This window comes from Vigna unguiculata, chromosome 10 (assembly GCF_037176805.1).
Source record: "Vigna unguiculata cultivar grain cowpea cultivar isolate G323 ecotype 2 chromosome 10, ASM3717680v1, whole genome shotgun sequence".
NCBI lineage: Eukaryota > Viridiplantae > Streptophyta > Magnoliopsida > Fabales > Fabaceae > Vigna > Vigna unguiculata.
Genome location: NC_140801.1, coordinates 73,326 through 91,377, shown reverse-complemented (window position 1 = coordinate 91,377; position 18,052 = coordinate 73,326). Strand labels below are relative to the sequence as shown.

Below are 18,052 nucleotides of genomic sequence, written 5' to 3'. Positions count from 1 at the left end.
ACAACCTTCAAAATCCGTCAAAAGTTCATTTATAAAAAGAAATCATATGAATCGATAATTCTTTTTAATTTAAAGGTCTTCGAATGAATTTAACAATGTGTGATAACATATTTCAATTGATACATTTTGGCCGAAAGAAATCCTATGGTTCCAACGAGTAACTGTAGAAGACCACCTACCGTGCAATAACCTGAATCAAAGAACTTCACATAACATAAGACAATCAGCTGCGTAATATGCATTACAAAATTGTAAAAAGAATTTCTGTTTTTAAACTTAATCATGCTGAAAATGACCTTGAAAGAAGTATAGCACTTCAATTAAAGTTCAGAATGCGTTTTGCACAAACTAGAGTGTTATATAGTAGCATAGCAACAGTCATAGGTCCAACCCCGCCAGGCACAGGAGTAATAGCAGATGCCACTTTTATGGCTTCTTCATGGCATACGTCGCCTACGAGACGATAACCATCGTCGCAGCCAGAATCCTGCAACATTTTTTTCTTATATTTAGAGAAAGCAAATTATGAAATTGTCTTAAGTCGTAATTAGCAACTTACCTCAACAGGAGTAGTACCAACATCGATCACAGTTGCACCCGGCTTAATCCAGTTACCACGGACCAAATTAGGCACTCCAGCAGCTGAAACTATAATATCAGCTTTTGCGGTGATCTGTTCAGGGTTTTCTGTGAAGGGATGTATAACAGTGACTGTTGCATGGTGTCTCTGCCAATATACAACGATATTACATATCATGCAGAAGGAAACGAAAATGTAGATAACCGTGATTTTAGGCTTCTAACAAATGATTATATTACCTGCAATAACAAGGACGTTGGCAACCCAACAATATTACTTCTTCCTATCACTACGGCTTCCTTCCCCATTATTTCGACTCCTGATCTGATCAATAACTCAATGCAGCCCTTTGGAGTACAAGGAGTAAACAGTGGCTCCCTTCCATTTATGGCAAGATTCCCCATATTAACGGGATGAAAACCATCAACGTCTTTCTCAAGAGATAAAGCATTCAGAACCTTTTCCTCATCTAGATGCTGTCCCCAATTGTTTTGCAACCAGTCAAACACTAAATCAGCTAATTAGAATGTGTGCTAATCTACAATTGAATGTATAGCTGGCATGAAAACTAGTTAATCGGAAAACAAAATATTTCACCAGCAAACTACTCCGAATTTAATAAAACATCAATTGATAAAATTATAGTACCAATTTAATACCCATGATACTACTTTTTTTCATGATAGCATCAAATTTTGTCTCCAAAGATGCACATGTGGATGTCTTGGTCCTTGTGATACACTTGGGATCTTCTAGTTAGAAGGATGTTTCCTAGTTATGTAAATACTTTTGGGCATGTTCCAGCGAGTAGCCATTGAGTGGGGTGTTGTGCGGAGAAATTGATGTAAAGGTAATGAATATTCAAAAAGATCATACCATCTAAAATATGATAATGATCATCAAAAAGAAGAACAAAATCCATTACTCGGCTTAACCAGCTGGTCAGCAGTTCAAAGACGTCAATGTAAGGAACAACAGAGTGAACTATAATGCCACGGAAATGGAATGAAATTCTCTTCCATCCTCAAATGCGAAATACTTGGATTTATCAAGACGCTGGAATTCATGGTTGAACAAGAGTACATAAACCATTATCTCCAGAAAAGAAAGAAAAAGATCCTCGGAGAAAAGGGATTTTAGAGCGATCACAATACCCTCCCCCTTTACACTGGATTCCTCCTATCCATATGACGTGTTCAGAATATTTTCTATTAGGCTCTCTCTGTCTCTCTTGCTCCTTTATTCTTCAACTATAGATCAGTTTCTATTAGAGTTGTATTGTATTGAACATATGCAGTTCTCAAAGTCATCTGCTTGGTAGTTTGTTATTCTTGTTAGTTCTGTAGTTATTGGTAACAACTGTCAGTTACAAGTATGTCAGCTGTCAGAAGCTGTTTGCAACTACCTATCCATTGTATAAATTCTTGATTGTGACTCTTTCATTCAGAAAATTAAAGATTCAATTTCTTGCTCTGTTTTCCCATTCTTTTAAATAGTTTCTAAAGGTTTTCTAACACAATATAGTGACCTCCATCTACAGCTATGATCAGTTTGATTCCCACCTCCTCCACTCCCCCCAAACCTTTCCTCGTTCTATCTCAAAAACTCAGAGATGACAATTTCCTACTGAGGAAGAAACAAGTACAACCAGTCAAATCTCAGTCAACATCGTTTCATTGTGAATCATTCGATTCCCCCATGGTTTCTCGCTAAAGATTGTGCAAAAGGAACTGGAAATCCTGCATATTCTATATGGAAACAACAAGATCAATTGCTTCTAACCTGGTTTAGTTGATGCTTTCTTCTCAATTCTTTCTCGTGTCTTGGGCAATATTCACTCCATCAGATATGTGAGAAAATAAATTATTACTTTCATCAACAAATGCGTGCACGTGCTCAACAATACACACTGAAACTACATGCAACAAATCCTTACAGGAAAACTATTTAAAGTCTTGGTCACTTGCACCTGCTGGTGCTCCGACTTCTAATAAAGAACACGTAGACATTGCTGTTGAAATTCGATTTGAACTTGTTCCAATTGAAGAACATGAAGCCTTATTGCTCGTGCAAGTTGTAGATGAACCGATCATGGCTAGAGAGCAAGTACCAGAAGGTGACTTACTAATAGATTCCATGAGAGATTTTAGATCTTCAATTTCACCACATAGTGCGCTCTGAAGTTATAAGACAAACATTGCTCGGGTAAGCTGCCATGCTTAAGTAAATAATAGGGACTCGTTAGGCCCCCCTCTTAATTAAAAGAGAACAATAAGACAAAAAGCTCCAGAGGTGGTGGCAACAACATCAACAACAATTATGACGATGGAAAAAAGGTCTAGAGACGGCTCTAGCAAAAGTCTGGCGCCAGCTTTGTTGGTGTCTGACAACAACTCTGATGAGGGTTTGGCGATAGCACTGACAACGGTCTGGCAGCAGCTCTAGTGGATGAAAAATGGGTGCACGAACGGCGATAGAACCACAAGTTGGATGCATTTCAGGCAACAAGGAACCATAACAAAGACACAAGTTGGATGCATTTCAGGCAACAAGGAACCATAACAAAGACAGTAAAGAAGAAATGTGGAAGTAGGGATCCTAAGATTGAGAGCTCTGCTACCAACTTGAAAGAATTAATATGAAAGAAAGAAGATTTTTATTCAAATTGATTCATTCGAAATAGTACATCAGCTTCTATCTATAGAGAACTCGACAACTAGTGAGACTGAGAAAACCATGCAATTGTTCGATAGAAGTAGGTTTCGACAAATCTGAAACAACCTTAACCTTAGATTGGTCCAACTCCACACCTTGTCCCGAAACTGTGACCCAAGTAGCCCAACCTTAAAAAGACTAAAACTACATTTAGACCGCTATGCAAAAAGACTATGTTATTGCAGTTGTAAAACTTCCTCCCAATTTAGATGAGTGGACCATGATGGTTGTAAACTAGTATATCATCAAAGAAGACAAGATTTGATTTGCTTAGCTGCTTCTTGAGTGCATGATTCATGAGATACTAAAATGCAATTTGTGCATTAGTGAGCCAAAAGGACATGACCAACAACTTGTAAACCCCTAGTGTGTACAAAAGGTAGTTTTATGTTTTGGCTTAACCAGAATTTGGTGATATCCAAAACTCAAGTCTAGTTGGGAGAAATGGGTGCCACCAAATAATTCAACTATTAACTCATCTGTAGTAGGAATGACAAAACTATCCTTTGCTATATAGGCTGTAAAAGATATGATTTTATCTTAGAAATTACGGAAATATGTAAATTGATGATTAGGGATATTCTTCATTATTAGTCATTCTCGGATGTTCCTATATTATACTTTGAATGATTATAAATAAGGGGTTTACTGGTGTGATTAAACATACAACAGAGACTCTGTATTGGCATTCGAGGCTCAATAATCTATACAAGAGTACCTTGCGAGATCTTTTTTCTTGACCAAAATAATGGGTGAGGAGAAAGGGCTAGTACCACGCTGAATAGTGCCTCAAATAGCAAGTCTGCAACCAGTTTTCAATCTTTTTCCTTTCGACTATGAGGTTATTGATACAGTTGAACTTCGACAGACTCACTTAGATGTACAACACAGTCACAAGATTGATGAGGTGGTAAACTTGTAGGATTAGCAGAAGCAATGCTATATCGATGCTACCCCTTTTGCATAGTAGATAACAGTGAATGGATATGTCGTGTCTTCATTATAAATGATTCCCTTGAAATCACATCTATGAAACTTGTGATTTTTTGTTGCTAGCATGGACTTCTAGTTTTCTTGTCTATTTTGTGGGGGGTTTAAATGTTTTTAAAATAGAGCGCATTAGCCTTTATTCCCATTATGGAAAAAATACAATATATGTGGCACCAAAGCTGCTAAAAGAAGTATGAAGAAAAAGTAAATACTAGAGACCCAGAAAAAGACTAAAGAATATGTATACTTGTGATTGATTCAAGTGTACACCGGATGTGTATCAAGATATAGATATGAGGAGAAGCCCAAAATCAGAAAAGAATGAACCAAAATCTAAAGATATAATCCTAGTTATGTTAATTAAAAAAGAAAACAAACTAAGCCATAAAAAAGTATGGAAAAGGAAAACAATGTTGAAACATAAAAAATAGAAGGGAGGTTTCCTTTGTTGTTGGTGAACCATATCAAATCAAAACAAAAAATTTGTTGAACTATAAGAAAGTTTCAAAACAAATCAAAGAAGGAAATAAATAAGAAATATGATGAAATTTATGATCAAGGATAACTCTAACAAAATAAATACATATTGAGACATCTTTTGATAGTCTAACAATAACTAAAACAATTTGTAAGAGATTTCTATGAATGTTATTTTAGAAAATGCTTTTAATTTTTTATTTTTTACTGTTCACGTGATAAATTGCACATTTAGAAGCTAAACCCCTCCCTTCCAAAGACAATTGTAATTTTAGGCCCCTCTTCAAGAAATACTTTATTGGCTGACCATTTCAAAAAATAGCTTTAAAACATTTTGTAATATCCTTTTCTTGAATAAACACTCAGCAGATACTAAAGTCCATCTAATTTATTGTAGGTCACAGATTAAGAAATTACTTGTGGTAGAGGGAGTTGCACAAGAATACCATGAATGGACGGATCTTTGTTAAATCTCATGATCGCATTTCGGACATCCATTTCTGCACAATCAGTGGGTAATTCAGCCACCAAAGACTTCATTCCGACCTCTTCACAAGCCATTATCTTGTTGCGAACATAAGTTTGAGAATCCCTTCTTTGGCCTACTAAAATTACGGCTAATCCAGGAACTTTTCCCAGGCATGTCTTCATTTCTCTTACCTTAGCAGCTATTCGAGATCTGATTTCCGTGGATATCAACTTTCCATCAAGCACTACAGTAGTATGGTCATCAACTGAGACAAACATCAATCTTAGTACAATATCTTGCAGAATGAAAAGAAAATTTAAGAATATATAATACAGGAAAATGGGAGTTGACCTGTGGAAATCAAATAAAATAATGAGATTTGATCTGTATATTTAATGTTAAGATTTAATGCAATATAAATATGTTTTCATTTCCTTCTTTTCATCTTTAGGTAAAGCATTAACAGAAAAGATTATTTCCAAATATTCAGGCCTAAATTAATGTACAAAATTAGTCTCTCCTTCCTATTTCTACTTTCACATTCTATCAGTTTTAGGTCTGTGAAAGAATTTTCTTTTCCCGCATGTTATCATAGCACTGTCTGAACTATCTCTAGTCCTTCTCACGGATTTGAAGGCACGTAATGGAGACTGGTACTATTCTTACCAGCTCAATTGAAGAGTCGGCATTCCTATCACTGACCAAAAATTGAATGGCTAGAATTGCATCCAATAGGAGAAGTCATTCCAAATCTTCCTTCAAGGAAAACGAAAGTAACTACCAAACTTCTATCAGGATTATCTCTGATGATTTACCAGTGTCAGTCAATTTCAATGTGTTTGGTCTATCATGTTGTACCAGATTGAGTAGTACTCAATGCTAAAGAATGTGTCAGACTCTACCAGCTCCTGGTTGAAGACTCCAAAACTAAACCCAAAGCCAAATCTTGTACAACAATACCTTCAACTCTCGAAGCCAGCTCTTGTGCAACATTACCTTCAAGTATTGAAAATTCTGTAATGTTGTGACAATGCTGTCTAGGCCACCCAAATTTCAAGTACTTGGAGAAATGGTTCTCCTCACTATTCAATAAAACTCTAAGGAACTATCAATGTGAAATTTGTCAATTATGTAAGCATACACAAAGCATTTATCCACCCGAATCATATAAACTATGTCTCAATCATTCTCTTTCTTTCACAGTGATGCATGAGGACGTACATAGGTTAACAACATTGCCAGTACTAAATGATTTGTTACTTTAATCGATGACCATACAAGAATTACATGGGGTTTTTCTTATATAAGAGAAATCAGAAGTAGGCAGAATATTTTAAAATTTCCACAACATTGTGCAAACACAATTCCAAGATAGTAAGGCACTCAAAACTAACAATGGCCATGAATTTTCTCACTCAATATTGAATTTCTAGCTTAAGTCACGTGGAATATACACCAAAGCTCATTATAAATACCTTAACAAAATGGAATGGCAAAATGAAAAAGTAGGCACTTTCCAAAAGTAACTAGATCACTCAACCCTCATTTTGGCCGCAAATGTACCAAAATAGTTTTGGATAGAAGATTTCCTCTCTGCAACCTTCCTAATATGTTCTTAACTGTAACACCTCTCACTCTACATCAAAATATTTTTCTCCCAACCAACATAATTTTCACCTCGATTCTCTAAAAAATATTTAGATGTTCTTTGTTAACAACCTAAACCCTTACCACAGTAAACCTGACTCAAAATCCATCACATATATTTTTGTTGGTTACTCACCTCAACAAAAGGGACACAGATGCTACTTTCCCTCAACCGAATTTTCTACCATACCATGGATGTGACTTTCTTCAAGAATTAGCCTTATTAACCTAAAGTTGGCATTCAGGGGGAGAATGCATTGATTCTAAATGAAATGGTAGAATTCCAACCATTGGGAGTTTAAGTGGCTGAAACTGCCTCCAATGTTGGAGAAGTAGAAACTGTACTTGCAGAACTAGTAGAAACTACACCAGCAGAAACTGCACCTAATGACAGGTCGAAAGTTTGCTTTAGAAAAAAGAAGTCCAAAAAGGGGGTTGATTGACCAACACCAAAGATATTGTGTGAAAAAAATATGCTATCAGCAATGCAAAGAACCTATGCTAAGTTTTGGGCATGTAACATAAGGCAACCAAATACCAGACATCCTAACTAAAACTCTCCCAAGAATTACTTATCAAAGTGTCAGCTCCAATCTTGGAAAGAGAGCCATTTACCACCACCAAATTGAGGAGGAACATGATTGACTGGAGGAGTCTACAAATTATTCCCTCGTATTCAGGCCCAGATTAGTGTACAAAATTAGTCTCCTCTTCCTATTTATATGTCCACATTGTATATAGAAGCCAAAGAGTTTGAATGTACTGCTACACAGCCAGACAATTCATTAAACTTAGCACGCGTTTTGGAGAAATAAATTTAAGTTTTAGTAACACAATGTCTATCTATACCACTATTAAATTTGTTAAAATCTACAACATCATGAGAGAGGTTCATTAATTTCAATGTTGGGTTCAATAAATTTCAATAAGAATGTGCTGAAAGAGTATGTTCCTAACATTTCTCATAAATTAATCCAATGGATTATTGTAATGTTGTATTCTTCTTAAGCATTTGACTCATACAAATCCATTCATTTAGCCACCATGTTTCTTTTTCTTCAAAGGTCTTAAGAAGATCACTTCTAGTAATTAACATTCACTGAAGAAATGGTTATTACACACTGATGAAATTTAATAAACCAAGAAATCAAATATAGACTCTCTAGATCTGTCAATAATTAGAAAAAAGTGAAGAATGACAAGACAGTTTACATTGGAAGAGAATTTGAAGTAACATGATTGACTGGAGGAGTCTACAAATGATAGTAAAAGCCCAGCTTTTGCTCAATCAAGTCAGAAACTAAAGTTTTGAACAGCAAGAAAACATCTAAAATGATAAAACGTGAGAGCCAAAAAATGTAGATATTATACTCATCCCAAGGGAATAAGATACTCAGTTACTTACAGCTTTTATGTATTGCTGGAATAATCCGAGATGAAGAATTAGGACTCCAGATGTCAGGAAGGTCCAAAGATGCAAGAGGTGGAGACATTAAAATTTGGTCTAATTCATTACCTTTCAAGGTATGAAGAGACCTTATTGTTTGTGGAAGACGCTTTCGTAGATAATTTGTCCATGTAACAGCCACCATGCCCATTATACTTATGACGTTGTCATCAGCGTCACTTCTGCCTGTAGCAAGTTTTTAGTGGAATCAATTCTCTGTGTGTTTGTGTATTTTACTCTTTTTATGTACAAGGGTTAAGAATTAGTTGTGTAATTGAAAGAAACAAGTACCTGAATTAAGGTCTTTTACACTGTCATAATAATAGCCTCAAAATTCATGCCAAGGATAATTTCCGATTGGCTTGCAAGTTTAAAATGTTTTACACTAACCAGGCATACCCATTAACCTTTATAACTTTAATTTATTTAGTAGATAGACTAAATTGGCAAACATTTACGCAGCCTAGTTAAATTAAAATATTTGAAGACTAAATCAACACCCTTCTTGATGCATTTATCGTTCCAGCAGTAAAACAAATACCCTGTAGATTTCACTCTACCCTTCCAGTAATAGGATAATTAAACTTGAAAATACAACACTGATTACGAAATTAACTTAATTCCGACATAGTAATTAAGATTTTGACGGCAAAGGAAAGCAATCAGAATAAGGAAGTGATGAAGACACCTCACAGACCAACTGTTCGGCGCTGTTGTGATTTTCTGATATAAGCCCCTTGACAGCAAAGGATTCCGCTTTGATGCGATAGCTCAAGAAACCTAGTGCTTTAGTTTTTACTATTTTTCACTTTAAAACAATTATAATTCTATTTTTTATACTTTTATGGATATATTTATTTTTTATTTTTTATTTGAAATGAGTCGAAATTATTATTGTGATATTTGATAAATAATTTAAACATATCCACAATTTAAAAAAAATGATTTGAATATTTCCATTATACAAGTGACGCTTAACTATAATTAAATATTAATACTTTTTTTAGAAAATTAATTTTAATATAATGCTAAACATTTATTTATATATTTTAAATATTTATTTTAAATTTATTCGCATGCTATATATTTTTTATTTAATTTAAAACACCTTTATTTATGTGTTAATTTACACTCTCTTTTGTTATCATTAAATGAGTCAAGAAAAAAAATTAAAAAAGAAAGAGTATGAAATTACATATTAAAAACAAAATCTAATTATGAAACAAATATTTTATAAAAATGAAAATTATTAATATTTTAAAAACTTTAAATTGAATATAGTTAAATAATTAATTATAAATGATCTTAAAAAAATTCACATACCAATTTGAAAAGAAATTAACCACTTATCCTATTAAGAATTGTAAAAGTAGATCATAAAATTATAATAAAATCAATGAAACACATGAAACCTTATGTTTGGACACATATATTACCATAAGTTTCGAGCAATCTTTGTAGCTTGAGACTCGTTCAATTCTTGAAGTTGTAGTTCTTATAAAACTGATGCAATGTTTGGCATGTGCTTTGAAAGGACTTCAAAACTTTCTTTATCAATAACAACGTCAAATTCTACATTAGAAGTTTTCGCGTCCTGGCTGTTTGAAACAGTCAAAATTGTTCCTACTGGTACGAATTCCAATCCATTCATGGTAAAATATTTGTACTGATTTTTCAATAAAACCAAGTATTGTTGCTAGGGGATTGAAAATTGAAACCAGAACACTAGAAAATTGTTTCCCTTTTCGCATGCAATCAAATTTTTGTACAAGCTCGCTAACTAGACTAGTTAAACTGACAGATACCATGTCATATATTTGGTAATAATAATACTTATTAGAACAATCAGATCGAAATTCCAAAATCAAGTGCTAAATTCAATATAAACTTTCACGAGTATATTGAAAACTGCAATACGTAACAATGATTCTAATGCAAAATGTAAAATGTAAATCACAAATTTAGATTGAGTTTATATACACAGTGGACATAATTTTCTATCAATGTATCTACCTTTTCAAACACTGTTTTTGTATCTGTTCCCTTTTTGGGTGGGTTAATTTTGCAAGAAACATATAGCAGAAATGAAAAGACGCTGAGAATCGATCTTCAACAGGAAAAAAATGCGTACCTAAGCTGCACCTATTATAATCCCAACAAGGGGGGACAATGATGTTCACATGGCAAGGATGTACATAAAAAATTGGGAGAAAAAAGAGAAGAAAGTAAAAAATAAAAATCAAATAGACTTGGAAATCATTGCACATAAATAAAGTATTAAAAAAAAAAAGCTCAAAATATAAAAGACTTTCCAAATAATGATCCAAGCATTTTAGGTATAATCAATGAATTGCAACAATTTGATCTTTTCTCAGCAATACGAGTATGCAACAACTTGATCTTTTCCCAGCAATACGAGTCTGAAGTATTCTACACTCACTTCAAAGACCGAAACACAACGTTCTTACGAATGATTTATGGGCATCCAATACTATATATATGCCAGGAGAGTAAACAAACAATAACATAACACATGCTTTCATTTTCATCACTATCATTCTCGTTCAATTCTAAATCTATAATCATTTTCCAACAAGGGGTGGGAACAAGAAAGAACTAAAAGGCTGGAGTTGTGAAGGTGCATGTATGATGATGGTAGAAAATGACTATGCTAATCAATGTTTGCATGAAAAATTATAGGAAAAATTCGTTTGTTCAAGAACTCTTATCTCTCTGAAAGCTACTCGGGTTGGAAAAGTTAAGTTGACAAAATGCTTAGGGAAGCTCCAAGGAAGTTAGGTGCATATAATCATTTCAATCAGCTAACCTGAACATACATTTTTCTGTTGTCCTTTCAATTTAAGACATCTAAAGTTCATGAGTACATGAGAAATGTTAACAATTTATATCATTTTATGAAGAAGTCATTTAATGTTGACTCGCTTACATTACACTTTATTAATTTCTCTGCAAGAATTTTCATAGGAGAAAATTAAAAGACGTTTCCATTACGAAGCTATAGAAAAAGAACACAGAGGCAAACCTTCATAAATTGGTTTCATTGTTAGATCTTCCAAGGATGACAAATCGAAGATGCACAAAATCAGTCAATGAATCCCAAAGGCATTTTTCCAATAAATAATACACACCACTCAACTAGAAAATATGAAAAATATGAATAACAGATACAACAGGATCTCCAATATCTTTTATTTTTCTTTAGATTTGAAGGTAAAATAGAAGTTTTAGGAAGTCCCTGCACCAACTACATGGAACATCAGGCACTGTTCCTCCTACGGGCCATCTCCCGTGCCATTTCCCTAAGTTTATCCGGTGATGGTGGCCTTTCTGCCTCTGGTGGATATTCAATGTATGACCTCTGTAAAACGATAACAATAAAATATGATTTGGAATACAAATACGAAATTGTAGTTAAAGACAATTTCAAAATTGCATTCATGTTGATGAATGAATTCAAAGCCATCAAGACAAGACAATTGATCTTGGGAGACATTTATTCAATCTCAAAGTGATTTAAATTGCTTATTGTACATCTAACTTTATTGAATAGTTGTATCTGAAACTACATAATCTGATTTCAAGATGCTTGAATGCACAAAATTGATAGATATATCTTTACAGGCTAGCTTATCCACCACTTATGACAAATGAACACTATTTCTAATACTCCACTTTTGTGATTATAGCAATATTTAATATGAATAAAAAGAAATTGGTGAGTATATAAACCCCAAAATGATTATATATGAGATATGAGAAGATGATTAAGGAGAATACATTTCCCATGAACTTGCGGAGGTTGCTGGAATTGTTGGCAAAAGTGTACATGAGAATGATTGGTACAGTCACATACACACCAAACTTGGCAATTTCTAGAATCCCTTTGGAAGTGCCCAGAGATGACATGGTATCTTTCCTATCACCAAGAAGCACTGTGTTTGAAACCGGTCAATCAATAAATAAAGAGGAAAATTTATCTGAACCAATCGCCATAACCAAACACAAACAGAGATAAAATCTAACTTTAATTTTTACATCACACATTTCTGAACCTTTTCATTTGCCATTTCTCTCTCCTTTTCAACTAGTCTCAACATCGTAAAATATAAATTATTAATCTCATGTTTATTACAGCGTATAGTAAAGACCTTGCATCAATGCCTTTTATACAACGTATAGTATTGAACCTCCATGCTTTTAGACAAACTAAAATTGACCTAACCAATGTCTATTTTATAAAACTAGTTGATCATCCCACCAAAGGGAAGTCAGGCATATATACTGTTTTAGTTTAAGTGTGTTTCCAGCTGAAAGTACACTAAGCTAAAATACAATTGACCCACTTGAATAACTTGTATAAATTGTAAACACAAATAAGAAATGAATAATCGAGTTTAAACAAGATTAAGAAAGTAGAGACAAAATTGGTGCAAGGATTGGATGAAGAAACAATGGACGGAAAAAACAGTTACCCAGACTTGTCATGAACCAAAATCGACAAGTCAGGAAAAAAGGTAAACCTGGTCTAGAGGGAACAAATGGCGAATTTGACACCAGTGAAGAAAGGCTTCAGGTAGCGCAGCTCATTGAAGTGAACAAGATAGAAGATTATACTTACCGTTTGGAGATCGAATTACGAACATGCACTCTAAATTGATGATAAATATCCGCAAATTGATGTTAGATTTTGGGAATGTGAAAGTAAATGATTCATAGGAGTGATATTTGATTTCAAAATTTGGGGATCAAAATGGGTCACTTTTGAAAGACGCATCTCAATTGAGTTATGAGGAGGCCCTTGATATTTAACACCATTTTTTCCTCTTTTCAATCCCTACTAAATTATTATTTTCTTAAAACTAATTTATTCAAAGAATTAGAGTTTAGATTTTTATAATAACAAAACTAATTTATCCAAAGAATTAGAGTTTAGATTTGTATAATAACATATGCCTCTGTTATTTTCACTTTTTCTAAAGATAAGAAAAAAAAAACTAATTTATCCATAGAGTTAGAGTTTAGATTTCTATAATAACATATGCCTACGTCATTTTCACTTTTTCTAAAGATAAGAAAAAAAAACTAGTATTAGCATAATCATTAAATTAAAAGTATTACTAAATTAAAAGAATTTCATAAAATTCATTATAAAATGAATATAAATCATTTTTATATTTTTATTGTAGATATTTTTTATTTATTTTTATAAATAATATTTTATAATAAATAATCATTCTAGTTTAAAAAATAAAATGATAAGAATTTGTATATAAAAAAAGTCATACATAGTTAAATAATGATATGAAGAAAAGGAATAACTTTTTCAAATATGGCCATACCTCCCCCACATTTCACCCTCTATACTCCTACAGACAGTATCATTTTTTTATTTTTATTCCAGCTGGTTAGATTGTAGCTTCAAATATTATATTGTTAAACCTACCTTAAGTTATCTGGCATCTTAGTTGCGAAACATAACTAACAATACTTATAGCATTATTAGCAAAACATAACCAACAATATTCATAGCATTAGCCAAGAATATCTAGAAACATTTAATTCATTTAACATAATTCTAACAACTTCCTCTAAAGATCTATTTTTCATTTTTACAACTTCATTTTGTTGAGAAGTTTTAGGTAAGAAAAGTTATATGAAATGTCATTTTCTTTACAAAACTTTATGAAATATTTAATTTGAAATTTGCATTCATGATCACTTCTCAAAACTTAGATTTTCAAATCCTTTTCATTTTGAACCAGTTTTGCAAACTTCTTAAAGGCTTTGAATGCTTCACTTTTCAATGTAAGAAAGAAAATTTAGGTAAATCTTGAGTAATCATCAACCATTACATGAGAATAAAAGTTTCCACCAAAGCTTTTTATCCTAGAAGTACCAAACAAATCCACGTGCAAAAGTTTCAAAGGTTTAGAAGTATAAATAACATTTTTAAAATGAAAAAAATATTTCACTTTTTTACCCTTTTGACAAGCAACACAAAGTTTATCTTTTTCAAAATTCAATTTTGGCAATCCGATTACTAAATCCTTATAAATCAATTTATTTAAATGTTGCATGTGAATATGAGCATCTTGTTTATGCCGCAACCAAGAATTTTCTTCTTTAACAACTAAACATGTTATATTCCTAGTTGATGCATGACCAAGATTAGTTAAATAAATGTTATCGTGTTTTATACATTTTAGAGCAATTTCCTTCGAGTCCTTGTGGTGAATGGTGCAATGGTCACTCTAAAAAATCACTTTGAGTCCTTTATCGCAGAGTTGACTAATGCTTAGTAGATTGTGCTTTAATCCGTCAATGAGTAGCATGTCCTCAATCTCTAAAGTATCTACTCCACCAATATCACCAATTTCAAGGATTTTGCCCTTGTTGCTATCTTCATATGTTACAAAGCCTTGTTCCTTTCTCTTCAAATTCACAAATTTCTTCTTATTTCCAAGCATGTGTCTTGAACAACCATTGTCAAGGTACCACGTTGCTTTTCTGGACTTTGAAGACATATACAAACTAAGGAAAACAAGCTCTTTAGGTCCCACAACAACTTGTTTGGGTCCTCGGGGTTAGAGATACAAGAAAATATTTAACAACAAGCACCCAAGCATACTTTCCATTTGGAACATCAAAATGTTTAATGTTGCACTTATTTGCAATATGACCCTTTTTCATGGAATAAAAGCAAGTAGCAATAATTGAATTCTTAGAATAAGTTTTTTCTTTTTCTACCCATACCCTTCAAGTTATTTTATTATTTTTGTTATTAGAAGAATACTTGTTTTTATTTAAACCCTTTTTGTTAAAAGTTGGTTTTTCAAATCTTTTATCACTTGTTGTATCTTCAAGAAGTTTCTCAAGAATATTAATATCAAATATGTAACTTTTGCATGCACAATCAGTATTTGCAAGAATATTAATATCAAACATATAACTTCAAGAGATTTTTCAAATTTATGTAAATCTTTAAAATTAGATTTTAATTTTTTATGAGTAACATCTAATTTACTAGATTTATGAAGTAGTTGAAATGCATCATATAGAGAATCATAATCATTACTATTAACTTACCTCGTTGTCAAAAAAGTCATGGTCAACCATCAAACATAGATTAGCTTCCTCATCAGAACCACTAGAGTTGGATAAGCTTGAAGCATTATCCCTCCCGTGCGATGTAGGCCTTTTTCTTGAATGATTTTTTACTATTCTTTTTTTCACTTCTTTTTGAATTTGGAAAATCTGCTTTGACATGTCTGGTTTCTCCACATCCATAATACTTAAAGTTTGGGGAAGATCCTTGATTCTCCTTTTTATTGCTCTTAAACTGACCTTTACCTTTGGCCTTCATGAACTTTGTGAATTTCTTTATCATGAGGCTAAGTTTTCATCATCGTTAGAGTCTTCATCTTCTTTGTTGCCTTTGACAATCTCAGTCTTGAAGGCAATGCTTTTCTTTCTTCTTTGGTCATTTTCTTTATTTAATCTACCAAGTTCAAACTCGTGCTCCCTTTACTTGTTGAAGAGAGCTTCCATGGACATGGTTGCAAGGTTTTGTGCCATAATGGTTGTCACCTTTGGATGCCAAGTCTTGTTCAAAGATTTAATTTAAGAATTCTTATATTTAATTCATATGTATCAAAAGTTTTACCTAGGCCAATGAGATGACTAATGATGTGCGTGAACTACTTCTGCACACCGTTAGTATTTCCCCCTTGTTGCATATGGAACATCTTGTATTCTTGAATCAACGAGTTATTCCAAGCATGTTTTATGTCATATGTTCCTTCATGAGTTACTCTTTGAATCTCCTACATTTCTCTTGCACTAGTGTAGACGGATATCCTATAAAACTCATCAATGGTTAAAATAGACAAAATTATATTCCTTGCCTTTACATCATTTTGGGCTCTTTTGCTTTCATTCGCAATCCACTAAGCAAATAGTTTAGCTTCCTAAACAACATTAACATTTACAACAGGAATAAATGAACCATTTACAACAACATCCTAAATGTCCCTATCAACAAATTCCAAAAAGATTTGTATCCTAAATTTCCAAAATGGATAATTTTCACTAGCAAAAAGTGAATGTCTATTAATAGATGAGCCCTTTGCAAAAGGTTGATTTTGTTTAAACATTTTTGAAATTTTTGAAAAACTATCAAAACAAGCTTTGATACCAAAATTTAGAATCGTGTAGCAGGATGTTCGCATAAGACAAAAATCGAGAGGGGTCAACTGAATCAATTAGTATAAATTAATAAAGAGAGTATGAAAAGAGAAGATTGACATAAAGTATTTATATTGGTTCGAATAAAAAGACCCTATGTCTAGTTATTTTCCTAGAAAAAATAGTAAGACTCAATCCCCAAAGAACCCACTTGATGAAAATTATCGTTCTACCACACTAGGTTTTTCAAAACCCTTCTTCAAATCTTAGGCAATTTCTTTGCAAATACAACACTAAACTTCTGATTCACAAAAAACGTTTTTTTCCAAAATTGGTTTAGTACTCTATAAATAGATTTTAAAAAACTAGGTTAAGAATTTGAAAAGACAAGTTACAACTGCTAGAGATAATTGATTATCACTTAAAATAATCGATTATTCTAGAACAATTTTTGAAAACATTGTTTCATGCATAATCAATTATTCGATAGCTATTATCTAAAAATTGAAAAATACTTATAACAATCAATTATCATAAGTGATAATCACAACGCGTTTTTGTGAAAAACAAAAAATCTTCCTAGAGTAATTAAATACAAATTATTGTCATGTTAATTTCTAAACTAACTTCTAAATACTAATTACAAAAAACAAGATTTTAAACAATAACAAAATAATTTTTCAATATTTGCTTAAAGTTGCAGTAGTTGTCATCAAAATTTTACGACACGAATCTTCTCATTTTGTCAACAATAATAATTATATTAATAATAAAATATAAATAAATTTATATCTTATCAATAAAAAAATTAATAATATTAATATCTATATTATATAGAGTATTATATTATTTTTTATATAGAGAGGATTTTGTTTTTCTTAACAATTTGTTTCCAATTTTATAAGTAATTTTTTAAATCAAAATATTATTTTATCATTTCTTTCTTTAAGTGGCTAATTTTTTATAATTGAATTATCATTTCGATTTAACTATTTTTCTTTAAAATTCAACTATTCTTTTAAACTAAAATAACAATTTATAATAAAAAAAAATCATATACATAAAACAAAGTTTTAAATAAAATTATTTAATTTATTTTGTTATTATAATAATAAATTTATTGTTATCATTAAAAAATAACACACATGCACAATAATATAAATAAATTTGTTGATTAATCATAAAAATTTAGTTATATCAATATTGGAAATCTATATTATTATTTTCACCATTTGTTTTTTATATTTATTCTTTAATAAATAATAATTTCTTTAAATTAAAATAATTATTTGATTTTTTTTAATTTAAGCATATCTTTTATTTTAACATTTTTCAAAATAAATATTTTTTTAAACTAAAATAACTTTTTATGTTAAAAAATTAAATAAACATAAAATATTTATAGTAAAATTATTTAATCTGTTTATTTTTATTTTATTATTATAATTTTAATATATGTTGTTATCATAAAATATTAACAAAATTCAAGCAATATGTTATCCTCGAATCCACCCTTACTCAT

At 31.8% G+C, this 18,052-nt stretch overlaps 2 protein-coding genes across 10 annotated transcripts; both read right to left on the bottom strand.

Moving 5' to 3' along the window:
* Positions 1 to 47: 47 nt before the first annotated feature.
* On the bottom strand, positions 48 to 9,145 carry LOC114167483 (bifunctional protein FolD 1, mitochondrial). Of its 6 annotated transcripts, none has more exons than XM_028052576.2 (7): positions 9,014 to 9,145; positions 8,284 to 8,511; positions 5,209 to 5,496; positions 820 to 1,088; positions 560 to 727; positions 297 to 487; positions 48 to 203 (listed from the first exon to the last, which is right to left on the bottom strand). In XM_028052576.2, exons 2-6 carry the CDS (start codon positions 8,474 to 8,476, stop codon positions 317 to 319), a joined length of 1,089 nt encoding a protein of 362 aa, XP_027908377.1. In that variant the 5' UTR covers positions 8,477 to 8,511; positions 9,014 to 9,145; the 3' UTR covers positions 48 to 203; positions 297 to 316. The 6 variants fall into 6 exon arrangements, with proteins under 6 accessions (XP_027908377.1, XP_027908376.1, XP_027908379.1 ...); XM_028052575.2 differs by having other exon boundaries at positions 48 to 190; XM_028052578.2 differs by having other exon boundaries at positions 48 to 487; positions 820 to 1,056; positions 5,180 to 5,496.
* Positions 9,146 to 11,346: 2,201 nt separating this feature from the next.
* Positions 11,347 to 13,149, bottom strand: LOC114166201 (uncharacterized). Of its 4 annotated transcripts, none has more exons than XM_028050891.2 (3): positions 12,965 to 13,149; positions 12,124 to 12,262; positions 11,347 to 11,704 (listed from the first exon to the last, which is right to left on the bottom strand). In XM_028050891.2, the coding sequence occupies exons 2-3, from the start codon at positions 12,250 to 12,252 to the stop codon at positions 11,603 to 11,605; spliced, it is 231 nt and encodes a 76-aa protein (XP_027906692.1). In that variant the 5' UTR covers positions 12,253 to 12,262; positions 12,965 to 13,149; the 3' UTR covers positions 11,347 to 11,602. The 4 variants fall into 4 exon arrangements, with proteins under 4 accessions (XP_027906692.1, XP_027906689.1, XP_027906691.1 ...); XM_028050888.2 differs by having other exon boundaries at positions 12,124 to 12,278; positions 12,965 to 13,134; XM_028050890.2 differs by having other exon boundaries at positions 12,124 to 12,257; positions 12,965 to 13,133.
* Positions 13,150 to 18,052: the final 4,903 nt, after the last annotated feature.

Excerpts from the sequence above, each read along its gene's own strand:
- LOC114167483 (XM_028052573.2), bottom strand. The coding sequence starts at position 8,476 with ATGGGCATGGTGGCTGTTACATGGACAAATTATCTACGAAAGCGTCTT. Across the intron at positions 5,497-8,283 it reads TCCAGCAATACATAAAAGCT|TTGATGACCATACTACTGTA; the intron begins GTAAGTAACTGA and ends TGTTTGTCTCAG. Across the intron at positions 1,089-5,208 it reads CAAAGATCCGTCCATTCATG|TGTTTGACTGGTTGCAAAAC; the intron begins GTATTCTTGTGC and ends TAGCTGATTTAG.
- LOC114166201 (XM_028050888.2), bottom strand. The coding sequence starts at position 12,989 with ATGTTCGTAATTCGATCTCCAAACG. Across the intron at positions 12,279-12,964 it reads CGTAATTCGATCTCCAAACG|TGCTTCTTGGTGATAGGAAA; the intron begins GTAAGTATAATC and ends TTTCAAACACAG. Across the intron at positions 11,705-12,123 it reads TCCGCAAGTTCATGGGAAAT|AGGTCATACATTGAATATCC; the intron begins GTATTCTCCTTA and ends ATCGTTTTACAG.